We start from the raw sequence: 14,241 nt of genomic DNA, 5'->3' as shown, positions 1-14,241 counted from the left end.
GAATTCTAACTAAGAATTTGGACTACGAAAGTTGATTCTGAAGTCTCATTCTGCTCCTGAGGTTCCAAATAAAAATCTCTTATCCTATGAGAATCTGGTTCCGATTTGTTTTTCGGGAATCAGTTCTAGACTTGCTGTCATCTGTTACGTAGACAACTCAACTTGCGCTTTTCCAAATCTGTATACGAGCGACTTAGCGTTTGCATTTCCAATCTCCCCACCTATTCAAAAGCTGGCCGGCCAGCTAATTACAACTGAAAGCAACGACGTGCTGCAATCCAGCGATTAGGCCGATTTTCCCACCGTGAATCTATTAATACGACCCAGTGTGCGGCGGATCTGGTCAGTTCGATCGAAACCTATAACCGCAACAGTCAATCGCGCGTACGGTTCGGTTTTTCGGCATTGGCAAGAATCGTTTACAAAAATTTACAACCGGAAGTTCACAATGGCAGTCGACAGTCGACAGATGGCGGTGCGGATCGGATTCGTGGCACTTTTGCTGAACCTCGCTTCCTCTAGTGGGGCTACTCAATTTGGGGGATCACTCAGCGATGACGTAGAGTTCGTCAATCCCTCTGGATTGGGTCTTTCCGGTTTGGGAAGCTCTGGCCTGGGACCCTTGGGTCCGCGAGGCTTCCGGGGCATCGAAATTCTACCCAGGGTAAGAAAGTCGTTAATCAGGGGCCAAGGCTTACTCCATACTATTATGTGATCTCTTCGTCCATGAACTTCGTTGATAAAAACTGATCACCCCTCGTTGAGAGAAAAACAGTCGTTGAGATGGGCAAGAAAAACGAGGAAAATGGCGCGCAATCATTAATCACATTATTCCAGTGTTTTTGCAATGCGCTTCCCACAGTTTGTTTTGCACGTCAGATCATCTAAAGGCGAGTTGTGATGTGATTGTTGCGTAAGCTTGGGTATCTTGCGTACTCATCTCTCTAATCTAGAGGTTTTTCTCGAGAAACTGACCTAACAGTGACGTCGCGCGTTTTAGAATTTAAGCGAATACGCGCGCGCGCTTTTCCATCGAAAGAGAAGTTGCTCAGCGCGGGGTCTGAGGAAAAAAAAAACGTCACTATCCGTGGCACAGATTTGTGCGTGCTGCTGCCATTAGTGGTTCAAGTTCGAGTCGATTGGCACGGAACACGTGTTCCGGTGATATGTGATCTAGCTAAGCGCAGCAACACGCGGGCTCTGGTGGGCTCGCGATATGCAAACGAACATTTGCGTTACGATGTTAATTGGACTGTACACAACAAAGCCCGGAATAAGTTGCCGCGAAAGTGTTGAAGCTATTGTTTGAATGAACTCTCCTTTGCTTTGCTTAATTGATCGTAATTTGTTTTTATATTGTTTATAGAGAGGTTTCATTATTCTAGATTCTGAACAATGTTACATGTTTGACTAATTTTTTAATGTACATACGAGAATTCGCGTTCATCTTATTATACACATTGTCGTTTCAGAAACATCTTAAACAATGACTGTAAAATAGAATATTATACATGTTTTGTGTTTGTTACAGTTCATCTTATATATTTTCTTTATTAATTGAATAAGAGAATTCTAAAGTTTAGAGCATTTTGATGATTTCAATGCAGCCATATTTTTGTCTTTGATTTTTGTTTGAGTGGTGATCACCTGAAAGCGTGTTATTTCAATGTTTCGAGGTGGAAAGTGGTGATAATATCAATCACAGCTTGTAATTTAACGAAGTTCAAATTTACAGAAAATATGGCTATTTTGGTTAATTGGATCGAAGTGAGTGCTTCTGTGTAAAAACTCACTATCAAGGTTCTAAAAGTCTGAGTTCACATTTGGCAAAGTAAATGGGACGACAATGATTTTTTTTAATGCTCATCATTTTGGTCCAGATTCAGATTCAAAAGAATCAAATGATTATCGATGGAGAAATCAATAATTTTGATTCCCATTCTTCAGAAAACTGCCAAATTTTCACAACTATTTTTGTAGGTATGCAAGCATGCTGCACGGAGTTTTCAAGTGAGGTTAAGCGCAATGGCCTACTTGTTTTTTTTTTCATGTGCTATGGTACAGTATCAGGTATTTCCTGAGAAATACGTTAGTCCACTTTGTTGATGTTTTTTGTTTTGAAGAATCATAACATAACAGTTGATTTTTATTTTATACAGTTGATATTTATTATTATTTGAGCTGTGAGGATAAGATTTGTTTAACACTAGAAATAAAGAGACTCGTTAACTAGAAAGACCGCACCAGTCAAAATGACTGGTTTGACACTTTATTTGTTGAATATATTTTTAATACTTCGTTTTACAAATTCGCAAAAAATACGGCTTTTCATTAATTTTGAATCTCTACAAATCTGTGTATTTTTTATTTCTTTGGCTCTTCTAGTAAGCGAAATAAGTTTCACCATGGACACTCAGATCGTGACCAGTCAAAATGATTGGTAAAATTCACAACCCTATAACTCAAACAAGATATATTTTTTTCGCTTTCTTTTAATTTTCTTCGCAATTTTCATTCAAAACAATATCCCTAGTTGGTTTATGGTGGGCAGAAGTGTGTCATTCGTTATAAAATTAATGGTTTTAGACTTGACTGGACTTTTCATGACTTCGTGGAAATTTGTGGAAAAAGTTCTCGGATTGACCGCTGTGTGGCACTTCAAGCAGTTGACTTCCTGTATATTGATCTGTTTTGTTGCTCAACTATTATCAAATTTTCTGTCAAAATTTGGTGAAATTTCTTTGAATTTTTTTGAAAGCTATGTTAGATTTAATACATGCCCTTCGAGTAGTTCGAGTAATTTTAGGTTATAAATATCTTTTATACTAAACTAGTATGTGTAAAATAGTTATGAAGTTTGTATTCATTTATTCATATTTGAAGACATAAGTTATGAAAAGTTATTAATGATATTTCAACGTGGGTGCATGGAATGGCTGCAAATTCGCCGTAGTAAATTATATAGAGTGAAATAGTTCTCAATTTGCTTTAAAATACAAAATATATACACGGAAACAAATAGTACAAAAACATACTTAAAAATTGTTTTCAAAATTATGAAGGAAAGTTTTGTTTGTATACTTTGTGGTGAATTATTGTGATTAGGGGTTCTGGTTCAGTCCTGAATTTGCTTACAAATCAGATACATATGATAGGTATTTGAAATGCAATAACAACCAATTGAAAAACTTTTACTTTTTAGGAATAACAAATAAACCTATGAATTTAACAATGTTGATTCATTATTTTTGTTTTCAAAGTTTTCCGTCGCATGACATAACTTGATGCACATAATTCCTAAAATTCACTCGGTCAATGGCAACCGTTCTTCGATTTCTTTGATGTTAATTCAATAACCATCTTATCAGATAAATCTACGATTAGAAATACCTGTATGGGAGAGTGGGGAATCATGGGCTACTTTTTTCGTTGTTCCATAACTTCTTTATTATAAAAGATAAAATGAAAATAAAAAATGGTATGGTTTTCTTCATTTTCAAGGTACAATAAAATTTTTTTTTAAATTTTTTAATAAGTTATTTCCCCCATATTCTGAATGTTTGAGAAAAAGCAATATTTTTTGGATTTTGAAAAATGGTGGGGAATCGTGTGCCACCAAATCCAAATTGACCAAATAACAAGCAAAGTTTATGAGTTGACCCAAAACTGTGATTTCCTAATCCATTTCGTTATTTAAAACCAATTTCAGATGATGAAATAAAAAAGAGAGCTGTGTATGATCGCATTGATTCCAAAACCTGGCTCGCGGACGTTTTGGCAAAATTGGATGGACAAAATATTTTTCATAAATCTTCATTTGGCATAAGAAAACTTTGCAGATAGGTAAAACGTATTTTAAGTTCTGAATGTAGATAAAAACATGCAAATATAGGTGATTCAAGATGTGTGGCCCACGATTCCCCACAAGCTATGATTTGCAAATTGGTTGCGTTTGTGTGACTTATTGATGTTTCATCAAAAATTCCTTTTCCACGTGAAAGATCATGACAAAACTAAGATCATAAGCGTATGAGCGTATTTTTGTTATGCACTTTAGGTTCCCCATCGATGAAATTAGCGGGTGTTTTTTTTTAACTATGTCAGTAAATTTTCATAATTTGTTTTAGCTTAATAAACAAAAGAAACATATGATGCGTATTTCAGTCAACAACATAAAGGAATACATGCTCACGCAAAGCGACGACGATGACAGTTGGTTTGAGATTTTTATCTCAATTCTCAACACACATCTGAGATATTAAAAGTGGCCCACGTATCCCCATGGCCCACGATACCCCACTCTCCCCTATTATAAAAATAAATAAGTAAATGTATAATTTCAATATATGATTGAAACTTTTTTCCAGAGATGAATTAAACGGAACTAGAAACAAACATTGTTGATTTAAAATTCATGTTGAGACATGGTGTAGAACTTGGTATAGTTTTTATTTTTTTTAATCATAGTAATCCGTCTCACGTTATATCGTATTGACGAACATAATTCCTTAAATTAAACCGTTCTCCAATTTCTCTTCTTTTTTCTATAAGTAGAGCCATTTACCATGGGTGCACGGTTCCACTGCCATTCATCCGAAATCAATTTTTTTTTGCATGCTGAAGGTAATGATAAACGGTGTTTAAAGATTAGAAAGAAAATTTGTGGTTCTTCACTATGGGTAGACAGATTCACAGCATTTTCAGTTTGGTATAGTTGAGATTTGTCAAAATTTCTTTTTCACAAAATGCAATATTTAATGAACATGCGGTGAATCCGTGCACGCATAGTGAAGAATCATGTATATAACAAAAAATTTCTTTCGAATCTTTAAATGCCGTTATTCTTTAACTTCACCATACAAAAAAGCTGATTTTGGAAGAATAGCAAAGAATCCGTGCACCCCTAGTAAATTCCTCTACTTATAGAAAAATTAAGCTTTACAACAGGGGTGGCCAAGATTTTCAACAGGCGGGCCAAATTTTAGTACTAAGACTTGCTTGCGGGCCACACAACAATTTTTTCTTTAGTATTAAATGGAAACGAATTTCAGTAGGTTACCCAAAGTATAAATTTGTCCAATTTTTTTTTACATGTTTTAAAAATAAGGATTTTTGAGATTCAATACAGATTTTTACCAGTTCTTCTTTATTTGATCAAAATAAAAATCTTAATGTGTTAATTATACCTACTTTTAACGAACCAACAGACAAGATAATACCGTTCAATCCAGACTCAATACATGGGTTATGAATCGAATTCAATTTCCTCGACAATACTTCACACACAGCGTTTTTGGAGATTTTAAACTTTATGGGCTTTTTCATCCCATAAAAAGTACTCTGCAGAACGGGATTGTTCAAAATAAAATACTAGAGCTTAGGAAGGCTTTTCGCGTTTCAGATGAAATTTTGTTACACTCTTTCATTACAATAAGAAAAAATAATATAAAAAGAACTCACATAACACATATCACGAAAATGTTCTTGTGTTGTTCTTTGGGAAACTTTCAAAGTTTGTTCATACCTAATCTAAAAGTTTAAAATTGTAATGACTGTTCTTTTAAAATTTCTCATTTGATCAAATTTTACTTCAATCAGTGGAAAAGCGGTTAATGAAAAGGATAAAAATAATTTGTTTTTTTTTTTTAAATTATTATTGTCATTTCATTTTAAAAATAAAAAACATTTCCGAATTGTCTTTGGTGGAGTTGTCTATTAGTTTGTATACCATTGCACGTAAATTTAAAATACGTTACTAATACTAAGATACATGCTTGGCATCGCTCCTCAGATTTGCCCGTTCAGAGTAAGAGCGTGTATTTTTTTCGCTGTGCTCTTCCAAACGGAGAATCTTTAAAAAAATGCTCCGTTACCTCCAGAGCGACCAAGCGTCCACCCAAGTGTGGGCAAGAGAAGCAAGTGAACTGATGAAGTGCGTCCCGGTGCAGATAAATTCGTTCGCACTCGGGCGATAGAGAAGCTTTACAGAAAACTCGGTTTGTCTTCATCGGTTGCGTCTGGATCGATGTTTGGAAGTGCGTCAGAATTTACAATGCAGAACATAAATCTAACGGAACTAAATTAATAACGCCAAAGGTAGTTAAGATAGAATGCTGGTGTTTTCGACAACATTGTTCTGTATAATAAAGCGCATATTTTTATATGAAATATAAAGTTTAGAAGTCCCCCAATAGCGAGATATAAATCATAACTTTCTTGTTTAGCATACTAGAGCTTAAGTTTCTTCTACAAAGTTATTTATCTCAACAAAATACACAACTTTGCTTAACATATCAAAGTTCTACAATCTTAACCCAAGAAGATACGGTTGAATAAAAAAAAAAATACTTGAAAAATGCACTACAAAAAGTTATTGTTATTATCGCGCTATTTTTAAATCTCTCGCCTTTAAATTTTATATCAAAATATGCAAATTAACTACTTTGTCCAAAACACCTATCTTTTCATTCCTAAGCGAGTTCCTCTAGATTAATGTTCTGCACCAGGACAAATGATTAGCTACGATAGCTTTCTTCGGTCGAAAAATATCAAAAGCGTAGCGGTTAAGGAAGATAAATCCTAAATTTTACTATTTGTGAAAGTTTTGAAGTTTTATTACTTAAATTTGTCTCAGATTCTTGCGTAATGTTCACGGTTTGTTTAAAAGGCAAAGATTTTTGGATAATTTGAGTAAATGTTACTTTTCGAATTGCTGCTTTTGTAAATTAATGCTTCCCACGTACGATATCAAGAGCACATAAACCTAAGTAAACAGCAATTTGCGGATGCCCGGATATTGTGAAAAAACTTCTTGGATTTTGCCCAGTTTCATCCACATTATTTGGAAAATGAAACAAGAAAAACGAATTCAGTTTAAAATTGTTTGTCAAAAATTGGATTTGTGAAAGTTTTTTTCATCAAACACCAAACCAAAACTTTACTTCGTATCACAGCAAGAAAAAATCGTGTAAATTTAGATCGAAAACGATGCACGAAAACGGAACATCGATTTTGATGTAAAATTCTATCACGGTGTATTTTTTTCGAGGATGTAATTTTTGAGGCGTGTAAATTTAGATCGAAATCAATGCACGAGATTGGATCACAAAATCCGTCGTGTAAAAATACACAGGGATGTAAATTTTAAAATTTATTATCGTAAATATTGATATTTTTTCTAAATATTAAGGTTTTTGCTTTTGTCTTGAATAAATACGCAACATGTATCATTTTTAATTCACATTTATTTCCAAAACTGAACATAAAAAACCATTCGGAAAGCGTCAGGCTGGAATTGTTGTTGCATCCGATGATTCCCAGCACGGGGATGTTTTTCGAATCAGCATGATCAGCATCCTCGAATGGTTCCGGAAATCATAATTTTTCGGTCAGCATCCTCCACACTTGAATTGTTCTGACAAAAGTTTCTCAGGGTAATCACTGGCCGGATATCAGCCGCTGCGAAAAACCTGACCTTGCTGTAATGGAGAGAAAACTATAATCAGTTTCAACCATATTCTTCATTTCACGTACGTCTCATAAACTTACTACTTTAAAGACTTTTAAAGTGCTACTGTAGCTACGCCTTTGAATGACTCGTTTCCGAATAATTTTCCGACTTGTTTACTTTGTGCCCGACGCGCAAACTGACTTGAAATATAAAATAAAGGCACAATTTAAATATTTGCATTCAATTTTAAATCAAATAGATATAATTTTACACTGTTTGTGATACAAATTTCATTGACCGGTTGATTTTTGCATGATGCAGTGTAAAATTAAATCAAAACAGTTTATTTCTATTCTATATTGGAAAATAGACTAATATTACATCGAAAGAAGTTTAAAATTACATCTTTTTGTAATTACACTCAAGAAAAAATAGATCACTCGTGTTTTAGATTCCGTGTACTTTTAGAAATTTTTTGCTGTGATGCTTTAAACATAAATTTGACACTGCTGATGTGTTGCGACAAAAAAAATGTAAGTCGTTTTTCTTCACTAGATGAATGTCTGGAATTTCCTCAGATTTGGCCGGATATTGCTCGGTTTATGGAATGGAGAATTTCAGATTATTTGCCCGGTTTTCACCATGTTTTTCAAATAATTTGCCAGGAAGTGCCCGGCCCGGCTACGTACAAAAATAGTTCATACATAAACCTACATTGGACCTCTTCAACTGATGCACTGTTCCGCACTGCATAACGGCTTTTTTGAAGAAAACATTCCTGCATTGAAATCTTTCTGGCTTGATACACTGAGCGGCACAGCAGCGTCGCTAGAGCACAATTTTCTTGCCAGCTCCTTCTCTTTTCTTTAGAGCGAGCGACGTCCACCCGACCGTCAGAGCAACCGCAATCGGGCGCACTCGGCAAAAAGATAAGTGAACGTTGATCGGCTGAGCAGTGCACTCGGAAACCGAAATGATAAAAGTGTAATTCGTTCTCTGCTCTGTTCTGTTTGCGAGGTGTTGGACAAGCATGCTAAGATATATCATTTGTATATTATTTTTCTGTTGAAGTTCAGCACAAATAAAGTGCAGAGTTTTTATATTTTGTAAATCTATTGAAACAAGCTGAATAATTTTTCTTGGTTAAAAAAGTTTCGAAAAAAGAATTCAAATTACAAATAGTAGAAGTGTACCAATATAACACTGATTATGGTGTGATTACAATATGTGATCATTTTCCACACTAGATTTCAATTATTTCGAGCATTTATTTTCCTGTTTGATTTGTTTCAATCGAAGCTGACAAATGAAGTTTCGGATAACAAATTTATGTTTTTAAAAATCTTGTGAGTGATTTTGAAATACGGTGAATTTTCAGCTCAAAATTTACTTTCTCATTATCATTTTAATGTACTGAGTTATTCAAGTACTTTCGTAATTTTTTAGCATATCTCCCTGACGTCTTATACTAGTTACTAGTATACTATTTTCCGCTTGAAGACTCTCAACGCTCCCAAAATAGTGGAGGCCAATACTATGTACTTGTATGAAGTACTAAATAACAAATATCTATTTCATAATACGTGATTGCAAAGTACAAACAATATGTGAAATGTTGTAAAAATTTAAGAATATAAAAATGTTTCTCTTTTGTTTGATAAAGTCGTTTTTTTCAAATGATGTAAAAGGAAAACGTACAATTCTGAAAAAAGCTTCGCGGGCCACAAAAAGACAGACGCGGGCCACATGTGGTCCGCGGGCCATGGTTTGGCCACCCATGCTTTACAACCTTTTATATCAGATGTGATTTATAGGCAACATGTTGAAAAACTTCAGAGCGGTGGGTGCAAGAAAATATCTACTACGACAAATTTGAAGTGAAACCGTGCACCCATGGACAAAACCCATAACCATTTAACATAACTTTCTAATAGAATTGGTAATGTATTTTAATATTTTGATAATTATTAAAAATATTCAATTGATGACGTACACGCAATCGTCTACTATGCCAAAATGAGGTGATTCTGTGCACCCACGGTAAAAAATAAAATTTCCATTATGGGCCTTATTACATAAGACGAGTCGAGTTACTCGACTCGACTCCAGTCACTGTCGAGTCGAGCGAAATGTCGTATTACGGTAGTCGAGTGAAACAGCTGAGTCACGAACCTTCTAGCACTCGACTCATTCGAGCTACTCGACTGGAAATCGACTCGACTCGACTATTGTAATACCAAAATGGCTCACTCGAGTAAAATGACTCGTGACTCGTCTTATGCAATAGGGACCTATATAACAAAAATATTATCGAAAAAGTAACAAAATAATATCAAAAGAAAAAAGTTAAAAATATTATGTTATAAACAATTTCCCCTTTACCAGTCATTTTGACTGGTCACAGTCCGAATAGGTATATTCAATTTGCCGGTCCTTCTAGTGTTAATGATTTTTCCAAATAGAAATCTTTTTTTGTTCAAATTTAATATTCGTTTTCACTAGAAATTTCACATTTTTATCAGTTTCAAATGCGATGGATCTAAAGAAACTCATTTCTACCTGAGAAAACGTTCTTGTGGCACATATCGTTTATCTTGCATTTGATTTTGGCGCCAAACAAATTTAGATACTTAAACTTTGCGGTCATTGAAAATGCTTAATGTTGTTTTTATTCAGCGGACCAGAGGTTACCAAAAAACTTGTAAACAATGGAAAATTAGCTGTTCGTTTGACAATCTGGGAAATAGCTTTTACCCTATAACGGCAGATGTACACAAAGTGACCAATTTGCTTCTCGCTCAAAAATGTCCCAAGCAAACTGCGGCGGCTGTAGCATGCCATCTATCGACTTTTTACCGCGTGACACGTTTGTGTCTTGTTGTAGCATGTCCACGGACACTGGCACACGGCACTGTAAAAGTGGGAAAAAGGGTCAAGACGAAAGCAGAGTGTTATCCAGTAAGATCAATCCAGATGCTGGATTAGGAAGCAAATATCTCGAATTCCTTCATGCAACATGCAACGATGACTTTCATCAAAGTCTAGAGCAAAGTGACTTTTGATAACAGAACGAATTAAAGCACTGCGACATAAGGGCTCAAAGAGATTTCTGTCTAAGTTGAAGAAGCAGCAGCTGATCGTCGTGTTCCCAGACGAGAAACCTTTTTTTTTATTGATGCGGTATCCAATACACGTACGTTTTGATACATTTCACCTCCAAACGCCAAGGGTGTTCCAGAGAATGTGATTTTTAAATTTATTACCTTTGTGTGGAAAGTTGTCAACTTCCATTTCGATACTTTATAAATAGAGCGGTGTATCACCAGATCACTGCAGCGTTACACGATTTGTCTATGTATCGTGTGACCAACATCTTTTAAATATGTGCTCTTGAATCTCGTTTTTAAGCTTTTTTTCCTCAGATTTAAGCTTTTTTGCCTTGGGAGCATAGGAGACGAAAGCTTAAATCTGAGAAAAAAAGCTTAAATCTGTCAAAACGAGGGGAAAAAAAGGGAAAATCTGATAGATGTGCTCCATACGGTTTGAATAGCGTTGCTGCCGTCTGTGTATCACCGAGCACTTGGTTTTGCTTCAGAGACACTCGAATCGAACGGGGAGGGGTTCCTGCTGACCGAGGCAATGTGTCTCCTTAGAGAATTCACTAGCCATGAGCTCCCTCCAGTGTCCACGGAACCTTCCTAAAACACTCACTGACCTCGGGACCAGACCTTGTATCGACTCCCAGACCAATGTAAAGTCTTCTAAGCAGAAGCAGCAGAAGCCCTTATCGCAGCAACAACACCCTCAGATCGTCCTATCGCTGCCTTTACAGATTCGGCCAGTGTGGTTTCTGCTCTAGAATTAGTCAGTTAAGCACCCATGGATTCAGAAAATCTTAATGGAAGCTACAGCAAACAAAATTTTTGTCTGGATCCTAGGTCACTGCTGTGGAGTCCTGGTTCTGGACCCTATTGAGGTCCAAATCCAGACTGCCGCACAACTGACTTGATTGATTGCTAAACTCTACCAAAGTCAGTTGTGCTATCGATTGCTCAACATCCTCGTTGAGTTCGGCTCTCATATATTGTCGGTATGGTGGGAGCGCAAAGACGACTTATATCAAGATACCACAACTCCGGTATTCCTGATAAGCTGATGAACTCACAAGTTCATGCAGGTCGTCGACCAGCACTTTATACGAACCTTGTCCCAGTTGAAGATACACACAGGGTATCTAAAGTGATAATCGAAAAAATGGGCTGAGGAATGGTACTGTCCTGGACAAGAAGAAACATGACAGAAGTTGTTTTTTCGTTGTTGAAGGATGCTGGTTTGTTCGATCAAGTATAAAGACCATATGTTCAATTTATAGTGCATAGTGCCCAAGTTTAGGGGTTGTCGTTATTGTAAACTCCTCACTTCTTGAGAGAGTCCCCTATGATCTCTTTCTCGTATCGTCTAGCTGCAAATGGTCAGTGTCAGACACCCCATGTCAATCGACTTTGATAGTGCCTTTATGCCTATGTCATACGATACTACCAGCGACATTAACAGCCTTGCATAAAAAAATGAACCAGCTGAAGCTTAAAATATCTATAATAAAAATATTGAAAAAAAAAAGTTTACTACAAAGCATCCCACCGAATGGATTGAAGATGCTTCCAATTTTTATAAAAGCTGAAGTTATTGACTAATGAAGTCATTTTGGACATTTTTAATAATCAGATGCTTACGTGGATTCGAGCAAACTTTGGTGAACCCGAGAATGTTGTTTTTCAACAAGATGGAGCCCATGCCATACCACGAAACGGACTCAAACCTAGCTGATGGAGAATATGATATTTTAAGCAAAGAATCTCTATCCTCCAAGCAGTCCGGATTTGAACTACTTCGACTCTTTCATATTGGCGTATGTTCAAACGAAGGCCTGTGAATCCTCTCACCCTATTGTCGATTCTCTGAAGGCTTCCAAGTCTGAGGCGTGGGCTTCAATGTTAGGGGCTTATATTTCGAGAGTATTCTCCCGATTCACGTAGTAGTTGAGAAGTAGCAATTCGGCAATCTGGGCCTGCCTCTTCTTCGATGCCCATCTGGATTCCTGTCAAGAACTATCAAAATACTGGAAGCACTCCACCTTCTAATCTTGTTGCCCAGCTACCACGAAATTGGAAGTATTTTCTGTGTTGATTTCCATCGACTTGGTCTTTCCGACATTGACTTTGAGACCTGCTGCCTTGGAGCTTTCGGTGAGGTCGAAAGACTTCCGACCAAGAAAAGTGAAGTACTAGGTCGTTTGAAGTCTGTGTTTTGTTGATAGTTCACCAGCAATGTTTCTTAAATTTTTATTAAAAATCGCAATATCGTCCGCCAGGTCTAGGTCGTTCTAGGAAGTTCTAGGAAGTTTTAAACAACAAGACCAGTTGGACTTTCATCTTTCAACCATTCCCGATTGTTTCCACCATGTTTGAATTCATTTAAAAATCAACTGAAATTTTTGGCGCAGACATGCATTTCATCGTCGAGTTTTTGATTTATTGGCCAAATAAGATTTTTTCACGTTCATTTTCACAGGAAGTGTAGACCAGGCTTAAGTTTTTATTCTGTTGCAACTGCGAGAACTGTCTTTTTTTAAACTTGTACCTTCGAGTCATTTTCGATTCGGTTTAAATAAATCGATTCAGTTGAAATTTCATTTACCAAGATGAGAATGAGTAGAGAATACAGAATGCATTAGAATTGGATAGAAATTTCCCTAAGATACTTTGACCCCACATATCAAAAAGATATGTTTTTGAGAACCACTTTCGCTATTACAAGCTAATTTATATTTCTTTCCAGCCCGAACCTTCTTGGAAAGCGGGAGCCACCCTGATTGCCGACAACCCGGAACAACAGATCATGGGCACCATTTCATTCAAACAGTGGGCCCCGGGCCATGTCGAAACTTCCATCAACGCCACCGGCCTGCCGGTGGGAAAACACGCCATCCACGTGCACGCCTTCGGGGACATGAAGGAGGGCTGCAAATCGACTGGCCCCCACTTCCGGAGTAGCATTGTAGGTTCTTACAAATTTGATAAGCTAAAATTGGTTGAAATTGTTTTTTTTTTACATTGTAGATCGGAAACATCGACGTCAAAGAGGATGGCAACGCCAAGATTGACTTCAACAGCCCGTACATAAACCTGTTCGGATTCGCCGGCATTATTGGTCGATCGATTGTGATTCACGAAAAACCATCCGAAATCTACAGGTTTCCGGATCTATCGATCAACAATCCGGTATCGTTCCAGGGCGAGGAAGATACGGTGGGAGCTCGGATTGCCTGCGGTATTATTACCATTTTGGATAACGTTTCTTAGGAAGGGAATAAGATAGAGGCGAAGTATAGACTCGTTCCAGATCCGCTGATCGACAAATGTTCATGAAACTTGACATAATACTTAATTGAAAACTGTGAAAGTGAAGTATTTTTAAGAGATAGTGTACAGAAGAAAGCAATTGAAATATACTGTTTAACATATTTTCGGAACTTGTGTAGATTTGTTTTCTGGAAACTTGAAGAGCATTCCAAATTTTATTACCCATAGAGAAAAATACCCAAACATCAACGAAACAGGGTTCAATGGCTAAGACTATAATTTACGGAACATCTCCTAAATAATAAATTTGAAATAACAACCTACGGGTTGATCTATTCATCTAGAATATTTGATTCCGTTGGAATTCACAATACCGCTTATAAAAAGTCGTTCCGAAGGTGAGTTTTCAATTCAGTTTGTAAAAGCTTT

At 36.5% G+C, this 14,241-nt stretch overlaps 1 protein-coding gene across 1 annotated transcript; it reads left to right on the top strand.

Annotated features, from left to right (window-relative positions):
* The first annotated feature begins 280 nt into the window (after positions 1-280).
* LOC129756851 (superoxide dismutase [Cu-Zn]) lies at positions 281-13,982 on the top strand. Its single transcript, XM_055753881.1, has 3 exons — positions 281-664; positions 13,289-13,507; positions 13,570-13,982. The coding sequence occupies exons 1-3, from the start codon at positions 449-451 to the stop codon at positions 13,810-13,812; spliced, it is 678 nt and encodes a 225-aa protein (XP_055609856.1). The 5' UTR covers positions 281-448; the 3' UTR covers positions 13,813-13,982.
* Positions 13,983-14,241: the final 259 nt, after the last annotated feature.

This window comes from Uranotaenia lowii, chromosome 3, assembly GCF_029784155.1.
Source record: "Uranotaenia lowii strain MFRU-FL chromosome 3, ASM2978415v1, whole genome shotgun sequence".
Lineage (NCBI taxonomy): Eukaryota > Metazoa > Arthropoda > Insecta > Diptera > Culicidae > Uranotaenia > Uranotaenia lowii.
The sequence above is the reverse complement of the archived record's forward strand: the minus strand, read 5'-3'. Positions and strand labels throughout refer to the sequence as shown.

What these genes read in the sequence shown, in the direction of transcription:
- LOC129756851 (XM_055753881.1), top strand. Translation starts at nt 449, where the DNA reads ATGGCAGTCGACAGTCGACAGATGGCGGTGCGGATCGGATTCGTGGCA. An exon ending in GCATCGAAATTCTACCCAGG is followed by an intron (nt 665 to 13,288) that starts GTAAGAAAGTCG and finishes ATTTCTTTCCAG; the next exon opens with CCCGAACCTTCTTGGAAAGC. An exon ending in CCCACTTCCGGAGTAGCATT is followed by an intron (nt 13,508 to 13,569) that starts GTAGGTTCTTAC and finishes TTTACATTGTAG; the next exon opens with ATCGGAAACATCGACGTCAA.